A 21,175-nucleotide genomic window follows, 5' to 3' on the forward strand; every position below is an offset into this window, starting at 1 on the left:
GTCTTATCCATCCTGAACATCAGGCCTCTGACATCTTTGATCCTCTTCTTTTCCATAATAGAACTTTTAAAAAAGAAAAAAAGAAAAACAAATAAAAAGACCTCAACTTTTTTTTTTTGGTGTTTCAAGAGTTCTTTGTTTTATTGAGCATATTTCAAACTAGTATGCCTAAAAGATAGAGAATATCAAGGGAATTAATGAAAAAAAAAGGAAAGATATTGGCCTATCTGTGCCATGTTTCAAACTGTCCTATAAAGCAGTAATCATCAAAACAATTTAGTTTTGGCTGAGAAATAGAATGGTGGATCAGTGGAATAGAGTAAGGATAAATGACCTTAGCAATAAAGTATTTAATAAACCTAAGTATCCTAGCTTTTGGGATAAGAACTCACTATTTGACAAAAACTGCTAGGAAAACCAGAAAACAATGTGGCAGAAACTAGATATAGAACAATATTGCATACCCTATATCAAAATAAAGTCAAAATGGGTCTATGATTTAGACATAAAGGATGATACTATAATTAAATTGGTGGAACATAGAATAGTTTACCTGTCAGATCAATGGAGAAGGAAAGAATTTGTGAGCAAACAAGAGATAGAGAACATTACAAGATGTAAAATGAATAGTTCTTATTACATAAAATTTAGCAGTTTTTGTACCTACAAAACCAGTGTAACCAAGATTAAAAGGAAAAAAAAAACAATGAATTTCTCTAATAAAGGTCTCATTTCTCAAATATAAAGAGAACTGAGTAGATTTTATAAGACTACAAGACATTCCAAAATTGACAATGATCAAATGATATGAATAAGCAGTTTTAAGATGAAAAAATCAAAACTAACATTAATCATATGAAAAATGTTCTGTGTCCCTCTTGATTAAATCAAAACAACTCTTGAGTCACCACCTCATACCAATTACATTGGCCAATATGACAGTAAAGAAAAGTGACAAATGTTGGGGGAGATGTGGCAAAACTGGGACACTAATGCACTGTTCATAGAGTTGTGAACTGATTCAACCATTCTGGAGGGCAATTTGGAATTATGCCCAAAGGGCTATAAAACTGCATACACTTTGATGCAGTAATACCAATACTAGATCTGTATCTTGGAATATATAAAAATGAATAAAGACATACCTATACAAAAAATATTTATAGATGCTCTTTTATTGGGGGCAAAGAACTGGAAAGTAAAGGTATATCTCTCAACTGATGAATGGCTGAACAAATTCTGGTATGTGATGGTGATGGAATCCTTTCTTTGCTATCATGACTTCTATATTTTATGTTTATTATTTTTAATTCCTTAAATAGATAGTGAGTTCTCTGAGCATCCACATCAATTTCTTAAGACAACTCGACTTTTCCCTCCATATATATAAAACAATCAACTTTTTAAAAAATCAATTGTTTCCTTTTGTTAGTTTTTTTCCCCCCTTAAACTGTTACCTCCCATCTTAGAATCAATACTGTGTATTGGTTCCAAGACAGAAGAGCAGTAAGGGCTGGGCAACTGGGGTTAAGTGACTTGCCCACGGTCATGTAGTTAGGAAGTGTCTGAGGCTAGATTTGAAGCTAGGAAGAATCTGAGGTCAGATTTGAACCTAGGACCTTCTGTCTCTATGCCTAGCTTTCAATCTACTGAGCCACCCAGCTGCCCCCTCATTTTGCTAGTTTTAAGTGGAGTTCTTCCATAGACCAATGTATTTATTCATTCATTTATTTATTTATTTATTTATTTGTTTGTTTTTTATAGATATATACCATGTTTTTCTCCTACAGGAACATGTGTATGCGGGGAATGCTCTTGCCATGATGTGGACCCAACAGGAGACTGGGGAGACATTCATGGGGATACCTGTGAATGTGATGAAAGAAATTGTAGATCAGTCTATGATAGATATTCTGATGACTTCTGTTCAGGTAAGAGCCAGTTCTAATTAATGATTAGAACATGTTCCTATTTAAAAAAAATAATGGTACTATATTTACTCACTCGTGATGTTCTGGATTCTCGCTGGAAGTAGGTGGCAGAAATAGTTTCTTCTGTAGCCTTTTCTTCAGATGCTTTGCAGTGCCTCCTAAGGAAATGAGCTTAAGCTATCAAAGTTAGTTTGCTCTTTGAGAAGTCCCCTAAAGTTGCTGAATTTTCATTTTCTCCCCCGTAGAACATAGGGATTGTACTAGGTGATGGCCAAGGTCACTTCTAGATCAGAACATGACTCCAATACCTTGTTGAGGAGAACTGTGAGAATTTACCTTCTGAACCCCTGTTCTTTTGAGATTGCAATTCAACCCCATCTTCTAATGAGTTAATAACAGTGCCTGAGGCTTATCTGTAGAAGGGGCATTCATGCATACTCTGGGAGGACACCAGAAGCCTCAGGACTCCCTGGCACCCAGAAGATAGATGCTTGCCTCTGGTCGCACATGACTCCTGGCATCCAGAAGACCAGCATCTGATCCAGACTGAAGTCAAGTCTAGCTAATCAGACAGACTCCGAAAAGGGACCTCATGGAAGATATGATGCAGGTCAGGGAAAGAGGGGCCTCTTTCTGGCCATGGAATAACAGTGAGCACAGGTGACTAGGTGGGCTCCAGCTTTGGTTGGCTAGGGGAGGAGATGTGCAAAGGGAATAGCTGGCTGCACGTGGCTGGTGCCCTTTCTTTCTCTGACCAGCTCTTCTAATGTATTTAATAAATAATTATAAATTAAGTCATAGTCTCCAAAGATTTTTCTTCTTAACAGAAGAGATTTCTTGTTCTAATATTTGCATTTACTTATTTTGGTCTGTTCCTTTAATTTCATGTATATGGTAGACTCCCAGTATGGAAACTTCCTCCACTGATCTGAATGGGCAATTACTTTGTACTTTTATAGTAATGGTTGGATGCATTGAAAATTAGGTAATATGCTATTATATGTGAGAGGTCAAGTATATACTCACCTCTTCTTGACTCCAAGTCAGACAAGTTCTTTATTATTCCTTTGTTGCCTCTCATTTTGCTAACAGAATCTCATAACTAGAAGGCTTAAAATATGGGAGTCATGGGTATAATGTCAGAAGTCCTACCATGAATCGTGTAATGTGTTAGCAGACTACAAATTCTATGTTAAAGACATCCTTTCTAGAATTTAAAAATCTGATTAAGTTTTGCAAACTAAGAATTGCCTGTCTGCTGAGGATGGCCATAAGAAAGAGAGTTTACAACACAAGGACTCAAGTTGGCCACAAAACACAAGTGATGCTATGTTTTCTGAAAGATATATTGATTAGTAAAATGCAATGGAGAATTTTCTGTCCAGTTCTGTTTTCAGCTGAGTCATTGCATAAGTCTCTTTGACCAGCTGAGGGGTAGTTAGGAAATTCCATTTGTCCCTTTGAAAGAGTACCAGCAGAGAAAGATTAAAGACTTGCCTTATTTAAATGTAAATATCCATCTTCAAAGACTTTATAGGATCCCCATTGGAGACCCTGCTGCTTCAGACTTCCCATCACAGAAGGGTCTTTCCTTTAGAGAATTCACAATGCTTTGTGGACATTTCCTAGTCACTGTCTGAACTTCCCATGCTAAGTGAATAACTTTTTAAAGATTGTTCTTCCATTCAATGGGTAACTAAATAATGTTTCAACATTTCCCTTTTTAATCATTCCAGTTTTTAGTGGACTTTTTTTTAAATAAAGAACACTCTATAAGAATGCCACTTCATATAGTTATAATGATCTCTTCATCTTTCATTATCACTTCTATCATTTGTTTAAGAATTAACCTATTAGCTAAATTTTTGAAAAGCAGAGTTGTACACTATCAAGAACTATGTGGAAGATTATTCCAAATCACTAAAAATAAGCATAAAACAAATCAGAACAACTCTGAATGTCTGCCTTATACCCAGGAAATTGCCAAAGATTACAAAAGATGAGAATAGACAATTATTGGAACATTCTGGAAAGATAGACACTACTGCATTATTGGTAGAACTGTGAATTGGTCCAGCTGTTCTGGAAGCAATTTGTACTTATGCAAAGGAAGTGACTAAAATGTGGATACTGTGAATAGCTCAGGAATACTTTAGAAACCCTGACATATCAAATTTCTTTTGGATTTCACTAGGATTTTCACTAGTTTATTGATTTCACTAGCAAGGGACTCTCACCAGCTGGGCAAAGACTCCCCAAAGTGAGTTTTGCTGTTGTTCTGTCATTTTCACTTGGGTCCAACCCATTTGAGCTTTTTTTGGCAAAGACAGTTGAGTGATTGCCATTTTCTTCTTCAGCTTATTTTGCTGATGAAGAAACTGAGGCAAATAGGATGAAGTGACTTGCCTGGAGTCACACAGATAGCAATTGTCTGGAGCTAGAGTTGACCTCAGGTCCTCCTATTTATAGGACCTGCTTTCTATCTACTGTGCCATCCAGCAGCCCAAAGAGAATGTACGTGATGCTTATATATGCTTAAACCACAAAGGAGAAAGAAAAACTTCAGGAAAAGGACATTGGGAGGAAATGTTACAAGAGCTGGCCATTAGATAAGATATCTAGACTTGTCTGACCAAGCTGATTTCTGAAATCTAGCAACCCTTGTGGTATACCTGAACAGATGCTATCACACCAGATGTTCTTATGGAAGGGTTATTGAATCAATGATTTTTTTTCTCCTTTTTATTCTTTGTTGTAAGGGGAGAGCTCTAAGAGAAGAGTGTTACATTGAGAAATACGTATGATATTAAAACAAAAGAAATCAATAAAATAAATTTAAAAAATTGATAGTTACTGTGCAAAGGTGCAGTGAGTGACTGCATGCCTTTAGACTTTGGGTACCTGAACAATTAGCCTGTAGGTTCTGGAAAATATCCTCAGGCATTTGCACTAATCCCATCTTCCTGTAACACTGTAAGGAGAACCCAGCCAGGACTAACCCCATCTCCTTGTTGAAAGTGGGTACCAATCACTATCATTTTGCCCTTATATGGAAGTTTGTCTATTCCTGTCAATACAAGGAGTCCCCTTGTGTGAATTTAACATAAATCTGTATTCTCTTTCCTTTTTAAAAAGAAAGTTTTGAAAATCAATTTCAGCCTCACTCCCCACCCTTTGATTGGGTTAAGAACAAAGCTGGTTTTATCAGCTTAAAGAAGATGCTTCATGGCTCCTTGGCATCCTGAAGACTTGGCATCCATGACCTGGACTGAGGTCAAGTCTGTCCAACCAGGGAGAACCAAAAAAATGACATCACTGGGGGTATAAGTCATGAATTGAGGAAGCACTTGGGTTATAAATTATGGATCAAAGAAGCTGCAGGAGTGAATGGGACATATGGTGAGCTACAAGCTCAGTGGCAACTGGCCATGTGATCATGTGCCTTTTCTCTCTCCAGTCTGCTTTTACCATTTAATAAATAATTATAAATTAATATACAGTCTCTAAAGAATTTAATCTTAATATCCTGAAGATTAAATTCCAATTTCTGGGCTCCTGGAACCCAACCAACCTGTCACATTGGTATACTAAATAAAATCTTTTAAACTTTTATTCCCTAAGTTTGCCTCATTGATGAGGGTGAGACCTGAACTAAGATTTAATATGACTTTATAAAATACTTATATTAATATTCTATGTGAGATCAAAGCTTGAAATCTATTTTATACATACACAAAATAAAATAGCTTTGAACAAATGTGACAAAAATAAATAAAAAAAAACTTCTTCCCTATGAGGATATAGCATTGGAAATTTGCTTGTTTAACCCTTCAGTATAAAGAAAATGCCATCATGAGTTGGAAGTTTATAACTAAGGCAACAGTAATTCTGAAAACATAAGCCATGTAACCAGTCACATATTTTACTATTCTTCTTTTTTCTCCTTACCTTAACCCACTTAGAATAAAAAGCAAAAAGTGAAATGAACAATAGTATACCTTTGTTACTTTCATTCTAGCATTTTCCCAATGAAGTGTTGTTGCTTACATGTAAGAGATCTGACTTTTAATTTTGTGGACCAAAAGCTTAATATGAATTAACTTCATGGATCTAGTAGTCAAAAAATGTTTGATCTAAGAGTGAATTCAGGGAGACTTAGTGCCCCAAATGAGCAAGGCAAGGACTCTGATATAGTTCACTTTGGTCAACTAAATCTTTCTTCATTCACATTTTTAGGAAGGAGATTGACATGATGGAAGTCTTTCATAGAAGTATGTCCAGGATGGTAAAGGGAATGCAGGCCTTGTTTAATTAAAGACTGGTTGATAGAACTTAGGGGAAATTTTATAGTTGTCTTTGAGGGGCTTTTTTATGAGGAAGAGGAATGAGCTACTCTTTGTACAGAGGGCATATGTACTTGTCATTGGGGAAGTTTCAGAGGCAGAATTCATATTGGTATAGGAAATCTATCCTATCTATTAGAGAGACGCCCTAGTGAGATGGGGGGCCATAAGGAACTGGAGACCTTCAAATACAACCCGGATGATGACTTGTTGGGGGCAATCAGTGTACAAGATTTTCTTGATCTGCACAACTATAACTATTTTCTGAGGTCCCTTTAAACTTTGGTATTCTGTAATTATATGGATAAATGATTCTGGGCAAAATATTCAGTTATCTAGTCTGTACAGATAGATTTAGGCAATCAGAAGATTAAGGTGTCTCTTTGGAGATAATTACTTCAACCATCTAAAGCACAAATATTTTTGCCTTAATTATTCAAGTAAGATTGTTCATTTTTCCACTTTATTTTGTCAACAAATGCCTAGATTCTACTGGAGAATGTTAAAAACTGCTTCTATAATTCTATTATTGTGATAATGTGACCCATGATCACAATGAGAAAGTAATATGATTTATTGGAAAAAAAGGACAGCTTTGGAATTAGTGGTCATGGTTTTGAATCTCATTTTTGCTATTTACAACTATTTGTGTGACTTCACACAAATTACTTAAGCTATCAAGTCCTCATTTGTAAAATGATAGGTTTGGACAAATGATATCCCTTCCAGATTTGAATCTTTTAATCTTAATGGCAGGGCAGCTTGATGGAATAGTGGATAGAGTTCCAGGCTTGGAGTCAGGAAGACTCATCTTCCTGATAAGTTCACTTACTACTCTCAGGCACTTACTAGCTGTGTGACTCTGGGTATGTCACTTAACCCTGTTTGCCTCAATAAAATGAACTGAAAGGAAATGGTAAACTACTCTAGTATCTTCTGGAAGAAAATCCTCAAGGGGACCATGAAGAGCTGTACATAACTGAAAAATGACAAACAACAAAATCTCTATGACCTGGACAAGCACACATCTTTTTAAAAGAGTTTAACCTGGGTCACGAGGATCCAAAGTATGACTAGCATGGATTAACAGATAGATCTGAAGTGCCCCAGTCCTAGTCTCCAAGGAAGGAAGGGATTTCTGCTTTAGTAGAGAACAAGAAAGTAGCTGTGATCAGGCAATCATTCCACCTTCTGGTTTCCAAAACACTTCATTATCATTCTCTTTTATTTACATTCTCATTCTCTCTCTCTCTCTCTCTTTCTCTCTCTCTCTCTGTCTGTCTCCCTCTCTCTCTGTCTGTCTGTCTCCCTCTCTGTCTGTCTGTCTCCCTCTCTCTCTGTCTGTCTCCCTCTCTCTCTTTCTGTCTCCCTCTCTCTCTGTCTCCCTCTCTCCCTCTCCCTCCCTCTCCTTCCCTCTGTCTCCCCAACCCTTCTTCACTTCTCCCCCTCTCTCTGGCACTAAATCTCTCCCCTTTCTGATTCCTCCTCTTATTGGTGTAGAGAATTTTCAGTGAGGAAACATTCTCTTCTAATAAATATTTGTAACCATTTTGCAGCTTATACTCTCAGTGAATTGTCTAGAGTCTTAAGAAGGTAAGTTAATTGGCCAAAGTCACACATTTGGTATGTGTCAGAGATGGAAACTTCCATATCATGCCTTAGTTGGGTCAAATCTGGAGTTTTGTTTTTAGTTCTGGGCACCACACTTTTAAAAGGCTGTTAATCTGGAAAGCATTAAGAGGAGGCCATCCAGTTGGTGTTCATGCTATTTAAAGATCATTTGAAGGAACTTGGGATGTCAGGGCTGGAGGAAAAGAATACACAGGATCATAGAGTCAGAAGGGACTTTAGAGGCTCTCTCATCCAGTTGTTTTATTTTATAGATGAGGAAACTGAGGTCCATGGAGACTAAGAGTTTATCCAAGGTTACATTGGTAATATTTGGCAGAGATGGGATTTGAACCCAGGACCTTTAACTCTATTACCAATGCCATTTCCACTGTGCTATGCTGCCTTCCACTCAGGTCTCACCCTCAAAATGATAGCCATGCCATGGTCTATATAAAAATTTTCTTCAAGTATTTAAAGAACAGTCATGTGGAAGAGAAATTAGACTTGTTCTACCTGATCCCAGTGAGTATGCCTAGGAATTTTTTAGGAATTGTTATTATAAAATAATTAGAAAAAGCTTCCCAACATTTAGAGCTATTCAAATGCAGGATGGCCTATCTCTAGGGGTAGTTCATTGAAGGTCTTCTAGAAAAGGTCTGATGATCACTTTTTCAGGGATGTTATACTGAGGATTCCTTTTGGAGTACTGGAGAAACTAGGAGTGATTTTCTGAGGCAGACCCTTAATCTAGGTTTTTCCTATATGAGAATAATTCTCTATCTTACAGATTATTCTTATCTCTCCTTTGAAAACTATATAATATGTTGTAATTTACATACCTTATGTGATGAGAATATTTTTGTCCTAGTTCTTCTAATAGTATTCATTTATTCAGTGAATAGTGGGCTCAATAAATAAAACAAACCATACTGGACATTCAAACATGTAAAAAGCCCCCCCCCCTCAATTTCCTGCCCTCCAGGAGCTTTTATTCTAGGGGGATGGGTGATACAGTATGTTCAAATAAAAGTAAAATGCAAATCTACTTTTTGACATTTAAAGCCTCTCATCTTTAGATTTCAGTTTATATTTCTAAGCCAAGGGTTCTTCTTCTATTTTTGTGTTATGGATCTCTTGACCAATTTAGTAAACTCTATGGACTCCTTTTCAGAATAAAAATTATGCATAGGATTAATAAGGAGACCAATTATAAGTTCATTGATTGACATTAAGACACCCACTGGAGTCTTGATTTTCCTTTATTTTCCATAATTCCAACCAAACAGGCTTACTAGTTCCTTATACATAATAAAACATTTCTTGCTTCTTCTTTTATATGAAGCATCACCTATTCCAAAATGCTCTCACTCTTTATCCCCATTTTCTGGAATCTCTAGTTTTCTTCAAATTAGAGATTCATTTTCCTGCCTCAAGAGAGGCCTTTCCTAATTTCCTTAATTCTTAGTGCTTTACTACCTGTTCTGAAATTACTCAACATTTTCTTAAATATATTTTGTATATACTTATACTGACTCTGTAGTCTTTTCACTCAAAAAATTGCAAGGTCTTTGAGAGGAAAAACTTTCATTTTTATCGTTATTCTCAACATCTGGCACAGTTCCTAGCACTTGGTGGACACTTAGTAAATGCTTTTTCATATAGCACAAGCTCTAGAGCAAATCTCCTAAACTCCAGTGAAAATGGACAGGCTGAGCAAAAGATGGCTATTTCATTTTTTCAGGGTCCCTGGAGGCTCAATGGTGTGTTTCTCCCCATTCCTATCAGTTTATATCAATTAGTCAGCTAGACTAAATTGGCCCTTAGAAATGAATATTTATTATGAGAGTATATTTGGTACAAAATCATCTCCTTAAAAGTCTTGGACCCTTTTCCCCTTATTGGACCCTTATTCTGTAAATACAGAACCTAAGAGAAGGTAAGCTCAGCCTTAGAGTACATGTGGCAAAGAGGTTACTCTTAACTTCTGAGCATCCTCTTGCTGGAGCTATCAAGATGTCGCCCCTAGATATGGTGTACCCTTTATGCTAGATTCCTCATGGAGCCTTAAATATGCCTATCTTGATCTTGTCCAGTTTGTCCTTACCTCCTGGTAAAGACACTACCTCACTGCCTCTAGTCATTGCTGCCCATTGTTGGTTACAGATAAAATGTTCAAATCCTCTCACCTTTCCAAGTCCACAAGGTGATCTTAATGGTCAAGAGAAACTGGGGGGAGGGGAGAATATGGGGGTGAAAAAGTAGATAAAGACATACCCAAAGGCCAAGGTGCTCTTTTCCTCTCCCTCATCCCTGTTTCAATAAAACAAGTTCTTCTCTGTTGAGTGTTGATCTCATAACCCCCTATTTCATGAGAAGCACAACCATGGTGCTTACTTCCCTTCCAGCTCAACTTACTTTTTCTGGACTGGTTCATCTCTCCACATAGGTACCTTTTCTGTACTTCCTCCCTTGCATCTTCCCCACCTCTGACTTTCTGGCTATCTTATGTCTGATCTTCTATTAAAGAGTAAGGTTCTTGAGAGTAGGGACTAATATTGTTTTCTTGTATCTTATCTCAGCACTTATTATCTAGCCTGGCATATATAAAAAGGGCTTTGTAAATGTTTTATCTGTGCTTTATCCATCTATATTGAAATGGATATCAGATGTAAAAATTTTAAAAATACATATTCACAGACTCCATGTTTAAAGTCACTTCCTGACTTTATATTTATGTAAATGATTTTATAATAATATGTTATGTTATTGACAGCATTCCAGTGGAATTATGAAGTCCATCAGGGATGACTTTAAATGAATGTCACAGTTTACAATAGAATTTGATTAAGAAGTCAACCAACTACTAAAGGTGTTTCCAAGAATTAGCCCATATCCAACCAAATAATTTTTTTTCTGAAAAATTATCAAGGAAATTTAATCAGAGATTGGTTCAGTTATTTTTCAGACATATCCAATTTTTTGTGACCTCATTTGGGGTTTTCTTGGCAAAGATACTGAAGTGGCTTGCCATATCCTTCTCCATCTCATTTACAGATGAGGAAACTGAGGCAAACAGGGTTAAATGATTTTCCCCAGATCACACAGCTACTAAGTGTCTGAGGTCAGATTTGAACTCGAGAAGATCAGTCTTCCTGACTCCAGGGCCAGCATTTCATCTACTGTACTATCTAGCTCCTATGGAAAGTCAATCCATTATTTACATGGGTAAAATATCATTTTGTAAGTTTGGTTTAGTACTATTTCTTATCTTCAGTGAAATGCCTTGAATGTCTCTTCATGCTATGGAGACAACTTTTAGATACTAAATCTATGCAAATAGAGCATAACTTCATTTCTCACCTCTGCCTCTTTGAATCTTTAGCTTCCTTCAAGGTTTAATTCAGGCACTACTTCTATGGGGAATCTTTCTTATTTCCCTAGGTCAAGTTAATTCAATAAATAAAGTTCTAAAGTTTAGGGACTTTTTTTAGCCAATCAATAAAATCACCCCACCTCACCCTCTTAAAATAACTGACAAGTTAGTACTCTCTGATACCTTTGTCAGATGAATCATATCAGTTGAATCAATCAATCAATCAATCATAAATATGAGCTAAAGCTCCACCCTGGTTTCCTTTCTCTGCTCCCATCCCACAATCTGCTTTTCACTCAAGGAACACTTTGTGAATTTTGGTGGGGAAAAGGATTTGGACTTTTTTCATCAGTGTCCTAGAAGCGTGACCAGGACAGCAGTGGCTAGGGGCAGAGTCTGTATCAGGAAGTGTGGACAAAATGCACAATGAAGAGAAGCAGATTTCAGGCTCCACCAGGAACCTAGCAGAAAGGGTACACAATACCTATGGATAACATTTTGTGCATTCCAGCAAAAAAAAAGAAAAAACCTTCCATCTGAAGGTGAGTAATACAGTTGTTGCTAATATGGAGTAGCTGGAAAGTGAATTGAGTTGGAAGTAAAGTGAACACGTATAGCAGTATCCTTAGAAGAGGACCATATTCTTCACCAGAGTGCCAAAGAGGTTCATGAAACAAAAATGGCTGATCCATTCTTTAATACATAGAGCTTTAGACTTTGAAGTGATTGAAGTAGATTTAGATTTGGAAGCTTTGAGTCCAAACCTTCTATTTTGTTGATGAGGAAAGTGAGGAAAAGAGAATTTAAGTGCCTTACCTAGGTTACACAACTAGTAAGCATCTCTGAATGTATTTGAAGGTAGGTCCCTTGTCTTTTTTTAGTACAAAAATCTTTCCACTATAACATATCACTTCTTAGTGATTATCTACTTCTACCTTTACATTAGGGAAAAAACTAAATATAGAGATCAAACACTTTGCCTATGATCATATAGTTGCAGAACCAATTGCTTCTGTCACTGATCTGCCTGGTTCCAGAAACCATGGAGCCACACCTATGAATCCCAGTATAGTGCCTTTCCTATTTTACTGTTTTTAATTTATCGGTACTTAAACCTTTTTTTAGTTATTTATTTTTAATGCATAACAATATAATATGTATCATAATTTATAATAAATATACTATCCAAGAGTAACAAATTCTCACATTACTGCTGTCTAAAAATATGTCTTATTTTTCCTTTCCTTGCCAACAAGGCAGGTAATATGATGTAGGTTGAAACAAGACACATATTGCTCACACCAGAGAAAAATTCATATAAGAAATAAAATGAAGAATGCTATGTTTCTTTCAATCTGCATGTGGACTCTGTTATCTTTATGAAAGTTGATATCCTTTTTCATCATGAATCCCTTGTTGTGGAGTTATCATGGATCCTTGACTTGTTGATAATAGTTGTCATTCACAGTTGATCATCATGCATTATTATTGCTACTGTGTACAATTTTCTCCTCATTTTGCTCATTTCACCTTGCATCACTTCCTATAAGTCTTTCCAGGGTTTTTGTGATTGTGTCTGTCATTTCTTATGGCACAATAGTATTATTCTATTATAATCATATACCACAATTTGTTTAGTCAATCGCCAATTGAGGGACATCCATTTACTTTCCAGTTTTTCACCACCACCAAAATAGCTGCTATAAATATTTTTGAATATAAAATTTCTTTCCCTTGATCTTGGATCATGTTAGGGAATAAACCTAATAATTGTTCCCACCTAAGGGGTATAAATGTCTGAATCTTTACTGTAGTGGAGTTTCCTGGAAAGAAAACTAGTTTTTGAATTCAAAGGCACTGAGATCAAATATTGATTATATTCCTTACTATCTATATGACCTTTGGTCACTTATCTTATTTGGAACTCCATTTCTTCAGCTGAAAGATAAAATTGTTCTAAAAATACATAATACATACAAAGTGAAAGTGAAGTAATTTTAGAGTGTGTGGATCAGGAAAGACCTCATGAAGAAGTTAGCATTTAAGACAAGCTTTGAAGGAATCAAGGGAGTCTTAAAGGCTAAAATTCTGATATTTTTTTCCAATAATAATTGTTTACAATAGGATGAGAGACTGATAAGATGAGAGACTGATAAGATGTCTTAAGTGTGCTGCCTGAAAATATCAAAGAGAATATTATGTCTTTGTTTCTACCATATGAGTTTAACTGATTTCATGCTGTAATAATTTTATAATTGGGCCACCTTTTCCTCTGAGTTAGTTTAAATCTACAAGTTAATTTTTTAGCTTCTCCAAGAGATATTTGTCCATCACTGCCTATCCTTAAGGCCTTATTTCCCTAATAAACCCTCTATGTGCCAGGAACTTTGCAAGCTCAGGGCTACTAACAAAATTTACGAGGTGCTAATGGGAGCCATAAAAAATGAATAATTCTTGTCTTAGAGAGGTGCTCACTAGCCCCACATGGCTGTAATAGACAGTTTTCTTTAACCAATTATGTTGTGCTCAATTTGGCAATTCTGCCTAATTAGTAACCAATCATGTTGTCTTCTTCACCTACGCAACTCTGTCCTCCCCAACATTTATTTTAAGGCTGGTGAGACATGTCTTAGTGATTGAAAGAGGCCATTGTTCCAATTTATTGGTTTCTGAAAGCCTAATTGACTGATCAGACTCAGATCATTGTCTCTCAGCTTACCTTAATTTTCAAATGTAACTTTCCCTAAGGACTAACTAGAGTCATGTGTGTACACAATGTGAGTCTTCATGCTTGACAGAAATCTCCTGCTGGTTCTAGCTGTATACAGGACATAGCTTTAGTAAAGTACATCTGAATTTATTGGCTTTTTGTTGGGCATCTGTATCCTATTTGTGAGGAAATTGAGCTACTGGCAATTCAATTCAACAAATGTTTATTAGATGTTTATTATGTAAAAAAAAATCTTGCTAGGCTCTGTGAATTCAAAGACAAAACAATCCCTGTCTTCAAGGGTCTTACAGTTTCTTAGCTATAATCTAAGTTAGAAAAAGATAACACATATAAAAGAAGGTAATGAAGAACTCCAAGATGTAGGGATCATTTCTAAATTGTAGAAACAAGGAAGTGTGGGTATTAAAATTAATATACAATAACTCAAGTATTATATTTATAAGATTTATTAAAATGAAAAAAAAACAGAGTAAAACCTGCCTAACTAGACCACCAGGAAGAAGAGACAGAGGGAGGAGTCATAGCAAACTTAAATACAATCACTGAAATGTGAGGACACAGGAAAAGGGAAAAGGATTCTAGGTAATAAGAAAGGAATTTTTGGTAATATAATTTTTAGGGGTTCAAGAATTTCCAACTATACAGGAGGCAATATGGAGAAGACAGTAGCCAGGTTTTCCTTAAAGGAGTAAGATTTCCAAGGCAATGAGAGGGAAATGCCTCAAGTTATGGGGATGACTTCATGTGGTATAGGTAGAAATGAGGGCAAAATGGAAGTGAGAGGTTCATATTGCATTGAGAGAAGTACCATGAAATAACTGTTGAACTTTGACTAGAATTAGCCAGTGAATTTTCTTGAAAGCCAACCTAAGTGTTTCTATTTTATTCATTAGGAAACAGTCACTAAAAAAAGTCTTTCAACAAGACAGTGCCCATAAACCTGTGCATTAGGAAGATTACTTTGTAGGATTGATTGAAAAGTAAAGAAATGGGAGACAGAGAAACTATTTAAGGAGCTATTATAATTGTCCAGGGAAAAGGTAATAGAAGCTTAAGTTATAATCAGAATGGTGTCACGGAATTGCTCAAGAAGCTTTCAATAGCTTTCTATTGCCTCTAGAATAAAAAATAAATTTCTCCCTCTGGCATTGAAAGCCCTTCTCTTCCTTGTTTCAACCATTCTAGACTGATCACCCAATTAATCCTTCTTATACACTCTATGTTCGAGCCAAACTAACCTACTTATTATTCTTCATATGCAACATTCTGTTTCTTGCCTATGCAGTTCCTCACAACTAGAATGCTCTGTCCTTAACTTTTCCTTTAAAGCAGAGTTCAGGTGTCTTTATCTCCAGCCTTTACTGATCCCTCCACATCTTTGTGTCCTCTTCTCCTCAACCCTCATCAATAACTTTCCCCCCCTACTAGATGTGTTTTGTAGAGATGTATCTTGTTCCTCTTAGTAGAATGTAAACTCTGAGATAGGGAGCTATTGCTTTCCTTTTATTATTTTTTCTAAAAATCACCATTTCTTACCACTGAGCCCACAAATAGAAGGTAGTTAAAATGAATGAAGTGGAAGGATTGCTTTAGTTCAACTGCTGCTTTCATGTACCTTATCTAATTTAATGTGCTCAATATTCCTGTGAGATAGGTAAGGCAGATATTATTAGACCTCTTTTATAAAGTGGTAAACAGAAACTCTAAGAGATTAAGTGACTTGCTTAATACCTCACAGCTAGTAAATGAGTGAGATGTGATTGGAATCCAGGTCTCCTAACTTAAAGTCTAGTGCCCTCTCCATAAAGTGACATTGCATTTGATATTTATTGTATAATTTCTGTTTTGGAGAGGTTTGAGAGGTCATGGAGATCAGAGGAAATGAATCAGCCTTTATCTTGTTCACAAGTCTCATCAAGTCCCTTAATATGTCTTTGTTCTTCACATACATTGCATTTAAAATAACTTCTGACAATCTTCTTGGATTAAAAAAATTTCCCTACTTCTATCTGAATCTACATTGTATAGGTAATTAGACTCCCTGCTCTACCTCTCCTCTCAGAATACTAAATGTTTTGTGCCCTCCTCACATCCACTAGTATAACATTTAAATTATATCTCTAATAATAAAAATATTATATTTTATGAGGTTTACTAAGGATTATTACAAATCAAGGAATAAAGAAGATACAAATTAAAAACCACGTGCCCATGGCTGATTAACCCATTCAAAATCCCCGCACTTAGCTTACCACTAACTTCCTACATCATTGCAATGGAAGAGCAGAGAGTGTGGGAGGCGTTACTGCCAGTTAAATACCAATTGTGATCTCGCCAACATGGAGACTCAGGTGAGATTATAGGGAATTCTGGGAAATACAAAGGACTTCTGGGGATTGAAGTCTAGGGTTCAAAATCTCCATTTTTACACTAGGGGTTTTTGGTTTCCTTCAAGTCTCATGTTCATGTGTTACTTTTTTCTTATTCATCATTTGCTGTGACCTATCTTAAAATTCTCTTGTATTCATTTTATATATATTCTGTACATATATATATATATATATATGTATATATATATATATATAACATATCCTAACTCTATGATCATGATCAAATGATTTAACATCTTAGCGAGTTTTATAAACTCTAAAATTTTGAATTGCAGAGCATTTGATGACATACTCAAGAGAGGACATCTTTATGTTAAAAGTTCCTTAGAAGAAGGAAATTAAACATCCAAGCCAACCCCTACCCATCTCCCACCAACATTACAAATTGGTTGGTCCAAAGATGCTACCATTAATGATTCACAGCAAAGAAGATAAATTTGCTCAGAATACAACATATAATATTTAATTTGGTTTTACACATGTCCTTTTAACAACCACTCAGTTTATTTCCCCTCTTAACTAACTGCCACACTGTTTCTTTTGCTTCATACAAGAGTAAGGAGTAGGGTTGGTTATGAACATCAGAGAACAATTGTTTACCATTAAGTGTGAATTTAGGTATACTACAAAAGTAGGTACTTTTTGATGCTTCCACTCTTTAAAAGAATGGCAATTGACACTGCTACTCTTCTTCATTAACAATTGTCTGGATATTCCCATGATCAATAAAAAACCTTACAGATGTATGTATGCCACTATAACCACTATGAAACCATTTAAAACCAAACATTTTTTTCTTTCCTGATGTAATTATAAATTTCTGCTTAAATCTCTCCCTTATTTGAGAGTAAAGTTGTCTTTCTGATATCCAGATTGAAGGTCTATTATTTAATTTAATTGCGAATGTGTTAGACTTCCCAGAAAAGACAGCATGTTCTTTCTTTGTCCAACTTCCTGACAGCAGGTCTCAATGTTCTCAAAATGAAACCTCCAAGCATGAGGCCACTGGACCTTAGAAGTCAATGAAGTCCTTGATACCTTAAAAGTCTGTCTGTCTGTCTGTCTCTCTCTCTCTCTCTTTCTCTTTCTTTCTCTCTCCCTCTCTGTCTCCTTTTCTATCTGTTCACCCATCCATTTGTCTGTCTGTCTGTCTGTCTCTCTCTCTCACACACACACACAGACACACACAGACACAGACACAGACACACACACACACACACACACTTTATTCATCCTTATTTCCCCCAAAACAATATGGTAGGATTTCTGGGCAATTTAGAGAACTAGAAGATAACTAGAGTCATAGGACTGGGCTTAGAATCCTAGTTCTCTCACTTATGTGACAAATGTTCTAACCAACATACTCTATAGCTAACTACAAAGTCCCTTCTGGGACTAGATTCCTTGATTTACTTAATCCAATTAGAGATGGGAATGTTATAAATGTGGATATCTTAATAAAATTTGTGGAGAAAAAAGTTATATCATGAAAAAATTTTCTCTAGAATGGATTTATTAATCTCAGAACTGATTATTCTAAGATATTTTTCCAGTAGAATTCAATCTTTAAATAACTTCATTTTCTGGAGATGAATGCTTAAATATTAAATCTTTTATGTAAAATAAGATACTTCTTCTGACATCTTTGAAAATAAAGCTGAAAGGGACCCTGTAAACAATCTAGCCCATCCCCTTCATTTTACAGAATCAGGTACTTGACCTTAGTGATGTGAAATGACTTGTCCAAGGTCAAACAGTGACAGAGCCATTATTGAAAATTCAGATCCTCCAGTTCCAAATCTAATAAACTCCCCAACACTGAACCATTCTGCTTTTCATTTAATTAAAATAAGAGATCTGAGAATTTTACTGGGCATGAAATGCAGTATGAGTAATCAGTATTTCATGGCAACCAGAAAAGATAATGTGAATTTAGGCTACTCTAAGGAAGGTGCAATATGCAGAAAACCAACACCTCTGCCTTTAAGGTCTATGGTGTAACTTAAAGCCCCAAATAAAAGCAGAAGGCTACTATATGGTCATTTAACAACTGGAGTATTATATTCCATTCTGAATGCTATATTTTAAGACACTAATTAAATTGAGTGCATTTAGAGAACATGAAAAGGATGATGAGAAAGGGACCATGCTTCATAGAGACAGGTTGGAGAATTAGGAATATTTGATCTGGAGAAGAGATGAATGGACTTCAAGTTTTTGAAGGAGAATGATGTTGAAGAGTGAGGAAACTTGCCTACAATACATTCGTTGAATATTCTTTCACTTTTCAGCTCCCTTGTTCTTTTGGGGTTCCCTGGATAATTCTAATCTACCTGTAGCTGCACACATTCTCTTGAAAAATTTCCTCACTCCTATCTCCCAAATCACTTCATAGCTGTGACAGAAAATACCCACAGGGCAGCCTTTATGCTTCAAGCATAAATATTCATGGTCTTGTCTATTCATTTTAAGTGGCATAAAGTTAGTCAGAGAGAATGAGTAGGCATTAATGGTTTTATGTATATAATATGGACCTCTTTGTATTTTCTTTCTCCTCAAACCATTGCTTTTCCAAATACCAGTTACTGCTGAGGTTATCAACATCCTTCTAATTAACTAATTTTGTGACATGCCCTCCTTAAAAAATCCTTACTAGAACCCCCAGGTTCCCACCTGCTAGTGTCCTCCTTTTACCATTCTTTGCTTAGCCAAATACCTCCTAAAAGTTGATTAAATGTGTTACCTCCATTTCCTCTCTCCTACCATCCTCCAAGTCTTTTGTAGTCTGGCTACCAGTGGTATCACTCAACTAAAACTATTCCCTCCACAGTTGCTAATGATCTCTGAATTGCCCAATCGAATGATATCTCCTGAATTCCCAGGCTTCTGGACCTCTCAGCATCATCTGAGATAGTTGGCCATCTTCCTGAATATCCTCTCTTCTCTGAGTTTTTGTGAAATTTCTTCTAATGGTCTCTTCCTTTTACTCTTTGGTTTCTTTGGCTTAATCAGTATCCAAGTCAAGCATACTACCTATCCCTAACCTAAAGATTTGCTTCTGGATTCTCATGCTTCATCTTTTTACACTCTTTCACATAGTTTCCACACAAGTTCTATTCGGTTCATTGATCCCTAGTCTCTTCTAACCTCCAGTTAGTTACTCCCATGAGGCAAAACACCTATTTCATATTTCAAATTGAATAATCTAAGTGTGATTCAAAATGAATGTCCAGAACTGAGCTTACTATCTCTCCCTTCAACCCATCCCTTTGAATAGTTACTTTTGACTGTTGAGGATCTCAATATCTACTCATTGTTTAAAACGTCACTTCCTTCATAATTGCTACAATGTATCATGATCTCATTCTTAAGAAAACTGTGTATATATATATATATATATATATATATCATATATATATAAAACTCCACTTATAAAGCAACTACCTTGTTTTTTAGGTCTTTTATCATCTCTTGCCTGAATTATCCCAATAGTTTTCTAATCGAACTTTGTGTTTCGAGTCTTTCTTCCTTCAAAGCTATTCTCTACACAAGGTCAAAATGCTTTTCCTGAGGTCCAGATCTGACTATGTGGCTCCCTCTAAGAGTAAAGAGAAATTCCTCACTCTGTTACTGAAAACTCTTCATTTCTTGGCGCCTTCAGACATCTCCAGTTTTCTTACATCTTACTCCCCTCTATGAATTCTGTGTTCCAGTCACACTGGCCTATTTGTTGTTCACTACATGCTTCCCTTCTGCCCCTCTCTCTGCCCTTTTATCCTGGCTACTCTTCCCCACGTCCTCCTCACATCCACTTGGGATTTTTGGTTTCCTTCAAGTCTCATGTTCATGTGTTACTTTTTTCTTATTCATCATTAGCTGTGACCTATCCTAAAATTCCCTCGTATTCATTTTATATATATTCTGTATATAGTGATTTATTTCCATTTAAGTTACTTTTGGGTAGGAACTATTTAACTTTGTGTTTTTTTTTCTCTTCTACATAGTATGAACTTAATAAATACAGTTGCTTAATAAGATCATAGATATAGAGCTAGAATTCATAAGGTCCTTATTAAAATCTGAGCCCCTTTAATTTAGGAACAAAGAATCTATGACTTAAGAATATAATAATAACAATAACAAATGATAGTAAAATTTGTTACTATAAATACTATAGTAATAACTTTTGTATCACACCTACTCTGTGCTGTTTTAAGTGCTTCATAAACATTATCTCAATTGAACTTTACAACAACTACACTAGGCAGACATTATAATTATTCCCATTTTACAAATGAGGAAACTGAAGCAGAGGTTAAGTGACTTTTCCAGAGTCATACTGCCTATATGTCTGAGATCATGTTTGAATTCAAATCTTCCTGACTCTAGGGGAGGTACTCACTGTGGCACCTAGATGCCACTAAAGATTTGCAATGACTTGGGGAAGTTTACATAGAGGGTAAGGATCAGAGGTAGGTTTTAGTGTAGGTCTTTTGATTACAGAAAGTGTACTATTTCTGCTATATCATGCTTCTTTCTTTGTTTTAGAGATTCATTGTGGTGATATTATTTGTCTCCACATTTATTGTCAGGGGTGTATGGGGTACTCAGGGAGGGGTAATATCTCTGGTATGGAGGGCTTGTCGTGCCCTCCTAGGGCAGCTCTCCAGCCTCTGACTCTCACCTGACACCCAGCTCTCACTTGTGGCTCCCAGTAGCTGCTAGCATGCGGCAGCAGCCACACCCCGGGCAATGGCTTCAACAGGCCAGCCAAACCTTGTGAGGGTAGCCATCGG

At 36.1% G+C, this 21,175-nt stretch overlaps 1 protein-coding gene across 2 annotated transcripts in view; it reads left to right on the plus strand.

Annotated features, from left to right (window-relative positions):
- The window catches only part of ITGBL1 (integrin subunit beta like 1), a 410,067-nt gene that overhangs the window by 170,108 nt on the left and 218,784 nt on the right, over positions 1–21,175 (plus strand). For both annotated transcript variants that reach the window (XM_003341810.4, XM_007501332.3), the window contains exon 6: positions 1,791–1,931. In XM_003341810.4, coding sequence (XP_003341858.2) covers positions 1,791–1,931 — 141 coding nt within the window. The remainder of the gene's footprint in view (positions 1–1,790; positions 1,932–21,175) is intronic.

This window comes from Monodelphis domestica, chromosome 8, assembly GCF_027887165.1.
Source record: "Monodelphis domestica isolate mMonDom1 chromosome 8, mMonDom1.pri, whole genome shotgun sequence".
Taxonomy (NCBI): domain Eukaryota; kingdom Metazoa; phylum Chordata; class Mammalia; order Didelphimorphia; family Didelphidae; genus Monodelphis; species Monodelphis domestica.